This window comes from Grampus griseus (genome assembly GCF_964374135.1).
Source record: "Grampus griseus genome assembly, chromosome: 3".
Classification (NCBI taxonomy): Eukaryota; Metazoa; Chordata; class Mammalia; order Artiodactyla; family Delphinidae; genus Grampus; species Grampus griseus.
Genome location: NC_139019.1, coordinates 135834741 through 135847512, shown reverse-complemented (window position 1 = coordinate 135847512; position 12772 = coordinate 135834741). Strand labels below are relative to the sequence as shown.

Genomic DNA, 12772 nt, shown 5'->3' with positions numbered 1-12772 from the left:
TCAGGGCCTGTCCGCCCTTCCCCCCCCCCACATGGGGGCCGGGGTCAGGGGCCCTGAGAGACCTGCCCCAGGGAGTCCTTGCTGATGGGGGCCCATCCACCCAAATCACCAGATCACTCCACTTGGCAGGGATCAGCAGGGAAAGAGCGACGATTCAACCATGTGTTAGCAGTAACGTGTAAAAGAGAAGTAGCAGCTTGTATGCAGGCAGCTGGTAGCCTATTTACTGATCACCTGGTAGTTTTTGTTTTGTTTTTTTTTTTAGCGGTATGCGGGCCTCTCACTGTTGTGGCCTCTCCCGTTGCGGAGCACAGGCTCCGGACGCGCAGGCTCAGCGACCATGGCTCACGGGCCCAGCCGCTCCGCGGCATGTGGGATCTTCCCGGACCGGGGCACGAACCCGCGTCCCCTGCATTGGCAGGCAGACTCTCAACCACTGCGCCACCAGGGAAGCCCTGGTAGTTTTTTATACACTAATCTGGAACACAATGCAAATCCACAAGTAGGTCACTCTGGAAGAGCTATCATTATACAGGTAGGGTGGGAGAGAGGATTATGTTTACATCTGCTTTAGCAATAAACTTTTGCCCTGTTTGGGGACTTTTATTTGAAGTATCTAAAGATCTAGGTATTAAGTACAGCACTAGGTCAGAAATACTGTTGATACAACCACCTGATAACCCACTGCAAACCAAATATCAGTAATATCAGTAACAACATCAACAATTGTGATATCAAGCATTAAATGAGCACTTATTATGTACCAGGCACCTTATTTAGTTCTCTGCATGCATTGTCTCATTTGAACCTCACAACGACTTCACATGAAAATCATTTGTGCTATTCTCATTTTACGAATCAGTTTCCTTAGTTGTTACTCAAGACGTGAAGTAACTTACCCAAGGCCATTGCTGGAATTTGAACCTGGGGAGTCTGACTCTGTGTCTGTAACCGTACCACCCTGCCTAATTCATACTTTAACAGGCAAATGTTGAAATCATTGAAAGTCATAAACAGTTTAAGACAGCACAATAATGCGCTGATAACTGACTGTTCTTCATGAGAATTGTGGGAATTTCAACGGTTTGCCTTTGCACATAAGTAGTCCCAGCTTTGCCATGTTGCCAGATATCAAAGTAGGACGTTAAGATTTCTCAGATCATTTTCCAGTGTGTACATGTACCAAAACATCACGCTGTACACTGTAAATATGTACAGGTTTTATTTGTCAGTTATACATCAGTAAAGCTGGGGTGGTGGGGGGGAGGATTCCCCAGTAAACATAAGTCAAGTTCCAATTTTAGTTAAGACTATCAAACACTTACAGGCATTCATTCATTCTTTAGTTCTTTCAACAGATTGTTAGTGAGTGCCTACTGAGGGCCAGGCTTTGTTACTAAGTAGCCTTCAGTCATAACCTCAAAAAGAAGCCTTTGAAACAGTGTGTCGGTCACCCCTAACAGCCAAAGGAAGGAACAGGTGTTTGGCAGTTCTGCTTGTAGCCCATCAGCAAGCCCACTGCAGCCCCTAGAAGCCAGGGATGGTATTTTGAAAACTGCTGCTCTAGGCTGACATAAGAAATCCCAGACTGAGAGAGCCAGGTGTTTTAAGATTCAAGAATGGAAATTCATGCTGTTTTAATTTTTCATTGTGTGTGTGTGTGTGTGTGTGTGTGTGTGTGTGTGTGTGTTTGCGGGAGCAGTGAACAACCTTGGACCTAATCATTTGTCTACCAGGGAGCACAAGGCAGGACTCCAGGACCAGGCTTTCTGATGCTGACTCTTTCTCTGTGATTCTCTTTCAGATCATATTTTCTACAAATTCCAGCCTTCTGTGGTGGCCGCAGCCTGCGTCGGGGCCTCTAGGATTTGCCTTCAGCTCTCTCCCTACTGGACCAGAGATCTGCAGAGGATCTCAAACTACTCCCTGGAACATCTCAGCACATGCATCGAAATCCTACTGGTGTAAGTTCCCCTCCTGATCCTTTGTGTTTCGGAAATACCGAAGTTCCACTTGCTCATAAGACCCACTTCAGGCAATTTCCTGGAGGCTTATGGTGGGCTGATGGCTCACGGAAAGTGGGCCATGGTGACTCCTGACAGAATTGGGATTCGGGGAGTTGGTCCTTCCTATTTTGAGTAGCTTTGGGTTTGCAATTTGTAGGTCAAGAGTGCAGCAACAGAAGGGCTCTGTGCACGTCTTTCTGAGTGTCTTGGGCTCTTTGACCCAGTGTATCAGTCAGTCTTCTGGGTGATTATATTGAGACACTCTCATTATGAGCTGCTTTTCTCAGACATGGCCACAAAGCTGACTCTTAGCCAGCTAAGCCCAGAGTGGCTTCACATAAGAGGCCACAGCCTCCTTGCAAGGGTCCTTGGGGATCTTGGGGAGGAAGTGTTCAGTGTTTCAGAGAGGATGCTTAAAGGCATCATAGACAGAACACCCTGAAACTGATATCAGAAGCAAAAGAGCTCAGTAGTGACTGCAGGGAGGAGGGCAGAGAGGACAGAAAGCCCTCGCCTGGCTGCACCTGGTCTCTCTTCCACCCAACGGCTGGTGGCATCTCCTGGATGCTGGCCCCGCTGACCACGGGGACAGCCCCTGAAGAGCCACCTCTCAGCCTCCTGGTGCAACTGCCTTTGTCCCATTCCTCTGGAATCAGTCCTGCTCCCTAGCCCTTATTTTAGAATCTTCGCCTTCTAGAGGGTGCCCAAAGCTGGAGAACACGGTCTAGCCTGAGTGAGGGTAGGTGCCCCTGGATACTGAGCCACCAGCCCTGCCTCTTCCCCGAGGCTGTCCCTCTGGGGTAGCCCCCTGCTCAGACCTGCTGCAGCTTCCACTTGTTCCTTTCTTACCGAAGCCTCGAATTGATTTGTTTTCCCAAAAAGATTTACTACGGGAAGCTTTTTTTTTTTTTTTTGAGATGGCAAAAGACCTGTTCCATCCCCCTTTTCAGATGGAGACACTTAGGTCCCTGGGGGCAACCTGCTTGAAATCTGCTAGCTTAGCCGGGGATGGAGCTGGCTGGAAGTGCCTTGAAGGCAGAGGTTGTGCTCACCTAAGCACCGGGAGCTCTGCCCTCTCAGGGCAGGCGCTGTGCCCAGTGTGGGGATGCAGCGCTGAGCAAAAGCAGATGGGTCGAAGCTCGAACTCTGCACAAGGGACCAGGTAGTGACCGGAAGTTATCATCTGCGGTGTTGACCGCCAAGGTGGGGCAGTGCAGAGGGGCTGCAGGGACAGCTAGGCTAGTCTTGAGGGGTCAGAAGAGGGTTTTTGTAGGAAGCAGATCCAAGCTGAGATCTGAGGCCTGAGTTTAGTCAGAGAACAACTGAGGCAGTGCTTCAGGCAGTGAGCCCAGGCTGGGAGAGGCCCAGCAGTCACAGCACATGGGTCTCCTGGCATCCCCCTCAGCAAGGCAGGTGTCTGGTGCTGGAGCCTCTGACCTCCCAAGTCTCACCCAAGTCCTTTCCTTTCAGAGCTTATGACAACATCCTCAAGGATGCCGTCGCGGTCAAGAGCCAGGCCCTGGCGATGGTGCCCGGCACACCCCCAGCTCCCACCCAGGTGCTGTTCCAGCCACCTGCCTACCCCGGCCTCGGCCAGCCGACAGCGATGGCCCTGGCCCAGTTCCAGACCCCCGTGCAGGACCTGTGCGTGGCCTATCGGGACTCGCTGCAGGCTCACCACTCGGGGACCCTGCTCTCAGGGGGCAGCGGCTCATCCCTCCATGCCCTGTACCCCACCCTCCAGCCCCTGGACGTGTGTCCCGTGCCGCTGCCCACGTCCCTCAGCATGCACATGGCTATTGCAGCTGAGCCCAGACACTGCCTCGCCACCACCTACGGGAGCAGCTACTTCAGCGGGAGCCACGCGTTCCCTGCGGGCTGTTTCGACAGATAGGGCACCTTTAGCCACGCAGGGAGGCCTTGGAGATCTGGGCAGAGGAAGAGGATGCTGACGAAGGGAGCTCAGCCCAGTGAGGCGCCTGGGAGGCTGTCCCCGCAGAGCCTCAGGACCCTTGAACGGAGAGGGTGCATGCTCTTTTTAAATAAAACTGACCTGGGGCAAAACAGGCAGTGACATACCTCACCCAAGAGCATTGCTCTGGAAAACATCTTCCACGTGTGGCTGGGATGCAAGGGGATGGCTCGGTGGCCAGCCCCTGGAGAGGGGCCCAGCGGGTCGAGAAAGACCTGGGAAGAGGCCAGGTCCCCAGTCTGGATGCAGACCAGCAGTTCATGAGCACGTCCAGGTTTTAGCATCAAAGACTCCTTTATTCTTTGCCGATGGCAGCTACACCACTGAAAAGGGGGCAGCCTGATGTGTCTCCAGACCCCCGGTAGATGCTATCTGGGGTGCTTTTCTTTCCCTGGCTCCATCCACAGGGGCCTCTGTGTGTGTTCATGCCCGAGCGTCTGTCTGCCTTCCGAGGCACAGTGGGCAGCTGTCTTGTTGCTTTGTTATGGAACCTAAAACCCTCTTCAGCCTTTTAGATATTTCACATGCTGCTGCTTCCCGAAGTGACCTAGCTTTCTGTTCAGTAAGATGTCTTGTTTACATGCTGTATCAGGGATTTTGTGATACTTGAAAAGTCCTTAGGAGAAAGATGATGGTGATTGCCACACTGCCTGTCCCACGCAAGGGCTGTAGATTTTTAACCCGGCTTGGGGCAGACCTGTGGTTAACCACAGAGCGCCCTTTGCAAAAGCATATAGTTGGGGAGAACCACTTTCCAGGCTCTCGGTTCTGGAAGATTCCACGTCTTGGATGCTCTGTTCACCTGTAGAACTTCGATAACCACCCAGAGGAGGAAGCTTGTTGAAAAGTAGACAAAGATTTAAACCCAGCAATACTCACGTCCTTCCACCGCATGCATCTCCTGCTTGAGGCTAAACCCAGCCTCAGCCTCAAGTTTGGCTCAGAGCAGAGGCTCGTAATGTGGGATTGTATGCCTGATGCCAACTGGCTTTGGGGATTTGGGGGTGTGCAGGGTCTGTTACACGACTGACAGCCAGTGACAGGATGGATCAGAAGCCAGTATTTGGGTCTCTGCAGTGAGAGGGCTCTCAGGAAGACTCTTGGAAGCATGTGCAATATGTTTTTATTCTGACTCACGGCTTGTGCTCAGCGTGTTTTATTTTTTGGTTGGTTTAGGGTCAGAGGTCCCATTATTCACCCCCTAGGACTGGGAGGTGCAGAGAACCACGAAGGCGGTTTTTGGTTGTTTTTTTTTTTTTGAGAAGAACCCATCTTGGTTTTCTTGACTTGGTTGCCAGTCCAGGAGACTGGCAGGGGGGCTGCCAGGAGTCGGATCTGAAGGCGGTTTTCAGAGCAGATGGGAGCCTCAGCGTGGAAGCTGAGTAAAGAAGAGCCTGGACGTGGGCGGTGCGGGGCCGCTTTGTCACACTAGCATAGGAAAGTGCACATTCATTTGTTGTTTTCTGTTTTTCTTTTGCCAACCTCCTTCTATTTATGTGCAACTGGTTTGGATTCCAAGTTATTGTGTTTGTCTTTTCTGGGGCTGGGCGCTTGGGAGGGTCCGTCCATCCGTGTCGTCGTCACCCCCCCAGTAGAACCTCACAGCCAGCCCAGCCCCTCAAAAAAGTGGTCCCGCAATAAACACATCACCTGCTCGTGGCCTCTCTGGGTTCTCTTCCTGGCCTTCTCTCAGCCAGCCCTCCCTCCCTCTCCCACGTCAGCCTCCGGGGATGGGCACCCACACTGGTGCCAAGAGGTTGTGGGCTTGGGTGACAGCAAGACGGGCTCCTGCCCTCGGAGCTGGAGCTGGGCCTCCCTGGGACACAGGCTGGGCAGTGGGAGTGGGTGAGGCTTGACATCTCAGCTCTGAATCGGGTGGGGTTCTCCAGAAAAACAGAACCCATTATGGAGGTAGTGAGAGTGATTCAGTTTAAGGAAATCGGCTAAACATCACAAATGCCTGGATTAAGGTCAGGGTTAAGGTTCCACTTCCTCATACCCTCTGGGTTCAAAGTCCATCTCTCCAAAGCCATCTATTCTGTCATCTGAATGCTCCCCTCTCTCAATCCCTTATATCAGTGATTCTCAGCGGGGCTCATTTGTGCCCTCCAGGGGACTTTTGGCAATGTCTGGACATATTTTTGGTCGTCACAGTTGGGAGAGGGACATGGTTGGCATTCAGTGGGCAGAAGCCAGGGATGCTGCCCAACATCCTACAACGCACAGGACAGCCCCCACACTAAAGAATGGACTGGCCCCAGATGACCGCCGTGCCATGGTTGAAAAACCTCAGCCCACAAGGTCACCTTCCAAAGAGGTCTCTGTCATCCCCCAGGTCCCTTTCCTTACCCCTTTGTTTTCATCATAGCTGTTAAATCATCTGGAACGATCTTGTTAGTTCGTTTACTGGGTTTGATGGCTGTGCCCTAAACCACCTGCAGCCAACAGAATATATAGATACCTGGTGATCGTGACACTAATCACCCAGCTGACGTTTATTAAGCGTTTGCTGTTTATAAAGCACTCTGCTAAGGAATTCGCTCATACTATTTACTATAATCATCCTAGTAACCCTACAAGGCAGCTGTACCTTACAGAGCGGAAAACAGGGCCACAGAGAAGTTCTTTGCCTAAAAGTGTGGTGAAGGAAGGAGGCGCAATTCAAACCCAGGCAGCCTGGAGCTGCCCCGCCGCCCTGAGATGCCTCAGTCGAGTTTTGAATAAGTGCAAGGCTCCAGCTGGCCGTCCTGCTCGCCTGGTGAAGAAGACACGACAGAATAATGGATATGGGTTCGCAAAAGAGTGGCCAGGCATGCGTGCTGCTGACTGACGGGGTCAAGGGGATTCTCAGAGTGTGCTCAGCAGCAAACGTACAGAAACATAGCTTTTGCACAGCTGCCACAGGCTAACGTGATTTACGGCTCCATCTGCCTGCCCCCAACAGGCTCTGATGTGGGAGGGGTTCCCCCAGCCCCATCTGTGAAGGTGAAGATCTGGGACCAGGCTTGGGACTTCCCCAGAGCATCCCCTGGGAGGGACCCCACCTCTGGGCTGCCTCTGGTAATCCCTGGCACCAAGTTCCTGGGAAAGAATCTTACCAATCTCATTAACCTCATTCTCTGTTCCTCAGGGAAGCCATTTGGGACGAATTTCAGCAGAAAGGCCATAGCGTTTGGCAGGCGTCTCAAATCCAAGGGCCCACCAGGACCAGGCAGGTAACATAGTGAGTGAATCCGCTGGATGACTGAGACAGCGCGAGGTGATGGGGACTGATGAAGCCAGTGTGTCCCCTGTAGGGGATGTGGCTTCTGTTCAGCTCTGGCTATTTACAACCTTTCAGGGATATAAGCCTTATGTTGCCACAACTTCAGATTTTCAGAGAAACTGGATATCTGCACTTGCTAGGAAATCTAATTTTTCGTGATTTAAAAATTTTTTTTTTAAATTGCAACGCAATAGAAGACCAATAAAACACACTGTAGGTTAAGGTGGTTCTTAGGCTGGAAGCTTGCAGCTTCTAGTGTACGGACAAGAACGTTAGCCCGAGAGGTGGAAGGTGCGAGTCTGTCTGCTCTTAGCTAGATGACCTTGAGGAAAGCTGCTTCTCCACTCTGAACTCGTCTTCTCATTTGTAAGGTGAGAAAACTGTCAGCCTGGGCTGCACTTCAGGTTTATGATAAGAAAACATGGAATATGTGGCATCATTATTCAGCAGTGAGTTCTGTGACAAATATTGTAGATGAGTGGGCCTCTCCCTTTTGAGGAGGGGCCCAGATGAGCCCCAGAGCTTCACCGCCCCCCATCCCAGCTCTAGCTTTAAAGGAGGAAGAACTCAAGTGGTCAGCCATCTGCTGGCCCAGCTCGGACAATTGTTTCAGGCCCTGCCCTTACCAGAGCCACAGCAGGCAGTATATACTGGAGTCAGGCCTTCTGCTACTCCCTAGCTGTGTGGATGAGGGCCAGTCAGTCCCCTGTTCTAGATCTCAGTTTTTTCATCTGCAAAATGGGAGGGTTGGGACTGGAATGGTCTCCAAGGTCACACCTGGCTGGGGAGCACTTCAGAACAGTGACATCTCCCTGGTCGTCACACCCAAAGTGTCCTGTTCTGCAGGTCTGCAGTGGGGCCTGGGCTATCCTTTTAATAGGACTCCCAGGAGATGCACATGCACAGCCAGGTCTGGCCACATCTCTCTGCTCTAGAAGCTCTGACCTAGTGTGTTCCCAGTCACACCCGTAGAACCTCCAAGAAGGGCCCTGTTAAGTGAGCACTCACTGTGTTCCATGCCCTGTACTTGACACTTTCCTCATGGTCTCTTATCCCCCCTGCTCTTCTTTTGTCCTCACGACAACATCATTATCACCATTTTCCAGATGAGGATACTGAGGTTCAGAGAGGCCCAAGGTCTCACCATGGGCAAGTGGTGTGGACTCAGTTTTGCACTTAGATATGCCGGACTGAGGAGACTTGTGGCCTCCGCATTGCCCCCCCCCCCCCAGAGGAAACACACACCCACACTATGGCCCAATCACTTGGGATTTCACTGCTCACCCCCCTGCCCCACCCCCAGCATACAAACACCTCTTGGTATCCTTGGGGGGCCACAGGTATGTGGTGGAACGCCACCTAGTGGTAGTCTTTAAAGATGCTTTGAGAAGCCCCCGTTTCACCAGATGAGCTTGGCAGGAGGGAAATGGTTGCTAGAGATGACTTCCAAGGGTCAGGGTGAAGGGCACCTGAACTGAGCAGGGAGTCACTACCGCACCTTGAACAGCACAGCAAAATGGTGAAGCGCCTCTAACTTTATGGAGGCCACTAGCGAGGATTTTTACCTTTAACTCTTGCAACTCCTCTGTCACCCGGGAAGGGAAGGTCTTATTAGCCTATTTTACACATGGACAAGACAAGATGCCAAGAAATACTGCAGCGTGCCCGTGCGCCTTAAAGTGAGTGGAGGGGGCACTCCTAACACTTCGATCGCACTGGCTTGGGAATGACAGTGCTGAGAATGGAATGATGGTGGTCGCGGTCGCAGTGGCTAGTATTTAATTTGTAGCATGACGACTCTATTAGGTAAGCGCAGTTGTTTTCCCTGCTGACAAGGTAGGAAACTGAGGCTCAGAGAAATGGATGAACTTACCCCAAGGTGACACAGCTTCTAGGTGGTAGAAGAGGGATTTGAACCCTGGCAATGGGACTCCAGAGTCGAAGCTCTTAACCACTGTCCCTTCTACTGGCTGAGGAAGCCTCTTTTCCAAGATGCCAGCAACATGGACACTTCACCGCATCTCACCTTACTCCACTTACCCCCATAAGCTGGAATAAGAAACTGTAGCCTCCATCAGCCAGTGATGCCCAGCCCTTCATTAATCTGCTGTGTGACCTTAGTGAATTTCTTCCCCTCTCTGAGCCTTGGTTTCTATATCTGTGTAATACAGAGTTTAAACTAGTTGAGCTCTGAGATCCTTCTATTCCATGAATCTGTGACTCTGTAACACTGGCTGCAGTGTTTGAATTTGTCCTTGAATCGGTTACCAAAGTATAAACAATCTTTCTTCCCCCTCAGGTCTTTCTTTCTTTTCTACTCTTCTCCTTTCCTTCTCTCTCTCTCAATTTTCAGCCTAATTATGGTTACCTCTCTGTTATTTACAGACTTCTTATCCAAGCTCATTATGAGTAACTATTCAGTCTGGAGGGGAAACAGCAACACTGCTAGTTTAATTTAATGCTTACCTAGTTAACTTAATTAGCAATAAGTCTTGGCAAAATGATGGCATTCACAGGGTCCTGGCTTGGTGGGTGGGTGCGGGAGGCTGAGTGCTGTCCTTGGAAAGCAACAAGTTTCAGGGCACAATGTGGGGGGGGAGGCGAGGACTGAGCTGCCAGTGAGTTGGGCTGTGCTGTCCGTCCAAGTTGAGGCTGGCCCCTGAGAGTGAAAGGCCATAGATTACACAGGCTGCAAGGACCTGAGGTCAGGTAGCACTTACTAAGCACCTGCTGTGTGCCAGACCCTGCGCAAGGTGTCGGGCAAACCTTATTTCTAATAACCCATATGTGGGACTTGTATATTCAAGATAACTTAGATCATTCAACTCTCTTTGTAGTATATGTGTCGGGTATACAGTATTATAATTCAACTTTGCAGTATATTTGTATACTTTGTATATTTGTATATACTTTGCAGTATATTTGTATATACTGAAGAGAGATCACCAGCACCAGTTTAGGTAGCATCCATTACCACCATACAGTTGACCCCCTTAACCATTTCACCCACCCGCCTAACCTTCTTCCCTTCCGGTAACCACTAATCTGTTCTCTGCATCTATGAGTTTTTGTTTTATTTTGAAATCATACGATATTTGTCTTTCTCCATCTGACTTATTTCACATAACATAATACCTTCAAGGTCCATCTGTGTTGTCACAAATGGCAGGATTTCATTCTTTTTTTATGGCTGAATAGTATTCCTGTGTGTGTTTGTGTGTGTGTGTGTGTGTGTGTGTGTGTGTGTGTGTGTGAGACAGAGAAAGAGCGAGAGAGAGAGACATCTTCATCCATTCATCCACTGATGGACACTTAGATAATTCAACTCTTACAGTGAGTGCATTCTTCTCTTTTCAAGGAGTCCTGCAGGATTTTTGATTAGGGAAGGAGAGAGTTTCCCATTTGATGCTACTTGCTCTTGTAAGGTTCTTACGCTTTTCACTAAGGAGGCCTCAAAGTCATGGCTGTGGCAGCAGAATCCAGGTAGAAGTCAACATTGTTCAGCTTTGACTTTTTTAAGTAGTCCTAGTCTATTTATGGCAAATGATGTTGGCTTTCCATGTATATAAGTGATATAAAGTTTCCATTGTAGTAAAAATAAGTGAGTTGCCATAGAGAAAAATATGGGGTAAGAAGAAGTCAGGGTGGGGCTTCCCTGGTGGCGCAGTGGTTGAGAGTCCGCCTGCCGATGCAGGGGACGCGGGTTCGTGCCCCAGTCCGGGAGGATCCCACATGCCGCGGAGCGGCTGGGCCCATAAGTCCAGGGCCGCTGAGCCTGCGCGTCCGGAGCCTGTGCTCCGCAACGGGAGAGGCCACAACAGTAAGAGGCCTGCGTACAGCAAAAAAAAAAAAAGTCAGGGTGGGGACTTCCCTGGCTGTCCAGGGGTTAAGACTCCATGCTTCCACTGCAGGGGGCACAGGTTTGATCCCTGGTCCAGAACTAAAGATTCTGCTTGCTGCATGGCACGGCCAAAAAAAGTAATAAAATAGAAGTTAGGGTGGTACCCGGATGGGGAATACTCCCAAGGAGTATGAAAGAGGAGAATGAAAAAAAGCGCATCAGGATTAGCGATTATCTAGCCACGGGACAGGCAGAGCTCCCTCCTCTTCTTCCATGCCCCGGACAGACGCTGTAATCAGGCAGGGATGCCTGCTCAGTCCAAATGCTGCCTCAGAATCCTTCCTGATGCAGGGCTCCAGGCACCTACCAGGGGATCAGAGTGACCCTTCTGACCACCTTTCCCAGCCCACTGCAGCTTCTCCAAGTTTCTCCCAGGCCCCCCTGTCTAAGCCCTACTCTGACAGCTCGCTTCCTGCCTGGCATTCCCATAACCCCTTTGCCATCTCATAGACTCCCATTTCTCCTCAGTCCCTCATTGGTCCTCCTGGCCCCCTCTCGTACCAGCAGGTAAACTGAAACCCAAAGGAACGACTCCACAGCAGATTAGCAGAGAGCCACAGCCATGCTGAAACACCTTCCCTGGCTAAGCCCGGGTGGGTGCATCCCAGTGTCCGTGCAGCCTCGGGACCCAGCAGCAGGGAGCCCTTTTCCGCCTTCCTGTGGCCCATCTGAGAGTCAGTGTGCCACCTCCGAGGTGATATTTGTCTCTTGAAAGGATGGTCTCCACGCAGAATGTGGATGGCAGGCTGGGGCGAGGGGTCCACAGAAGTGTGCCCGCCGTGCATCCTGAGCACCGCCTTTGCCCTCTCCCCGGGGCCAGGGGTCTTCCGTCCATACCTGTCTCCCTCTGCCATGACACAGGTCCCGCAGAGATCTCAGGGCCAAGGTGTGGCCTGTGTAGCCATCGTCAGGGGTTTCCCACCCCCACCAGCCAGAACTGCCCCAAGACAGCAGAGAACAAAGGCAGAGGCTCTGGAAGGAGCAGAATGTCTGTTGTTACATCAGCTTTATTGGTGGCTTTGCGGCCCCCGCGGAGCCCTGCCTACTAGCTCAGGCCAGCCTCTTGCTCACGCGCTTGTAGGACACACCTGCAACGGTGGAGATCTGGAAGAAGCAGCAGGAACAGGGGGTGTCAGTGCAGGGGCCCCAAGGTGACCATGGGGCCCAGAGAAGGTAGAACAGCTTCCAGTCCCAGCCCTGAGTGGGAGTGAGCCTGCTGCACTGCTTCTCCGGGCCTCAGTTTCCCAATTTGTTACAGGACTCATTGTGTGGACTCTACATGGCCGAAGTGCTAACAGATGTTGGCGTGATGTGGCTTTTCGTGGGATAATCTTCCACACATCTGTCCATATCAGTTCACCCATGCCAGGCCCATCTGCACGACACCAAGATTGTCCCCATTGTACAGATGAGAAAACTGAAGGTTAGAGAAATCAGTCACCCCTCTAAGTCCGAGGGGCCATGCTCACCCTCTGCACCATTTAGCATTTATGGGGTCCCTGTGCTCGGTGATGGGAAGATACATTCTCTGTCCTCAGGAAGTGTAAGCATTCATGGAAGAGGCTGCAAGAGGATACTGTTCGGCCAAGGCCCACTGTGTGTGGTGCCCTGGGCTCAAGGCCAAGACA

At 51.3% G+C, this 12772-nt stretch overlaps 2 protein-coding genes across 2 annotated transcripts in view; one reads left to right on the top strand and one right to left on the bottom strand.

Annotated features, from left to right (window-relative positions):
- CCNJL (cyclin J like) overlaps nt 1-4018 on the top strand; it is a gene marked incomplete at its 5' end in the record, with an annotated part of 48550 nt that extends 44532 nt beyond the window's left edge. Inside the window, 2 exon segments of the mRNA XM_082651282.1 lie at nt 1805-1964; nt 3477-4018. Coding sequence (XP_082507408.1) covers nt 1805-1964; nt 3477-3900 — 584 coding nt within the window. The 3' untranslated portion in view covers nt 3901-4018.
- An 8176-nt stretch (nt 4019-12194) lies between these two features.
- FABP6 (fatty acid binding protein 6) overlaps nt 12195-12772 on the bottom strand; it is a gene marked incomplete at both ends in the record, with an annotated part of 5388 nt that continues 4810 nt past the window's right edge. Inside the window, one exon of the mRNA XM_082652563.1 lies at nt 12195-12248. Coding sequence (XP_082508689.1) covers nt 12195-12248 — 54 coding nt within the window. The remainder of the gene's footprint in view (nt 12249-12772) is intronic.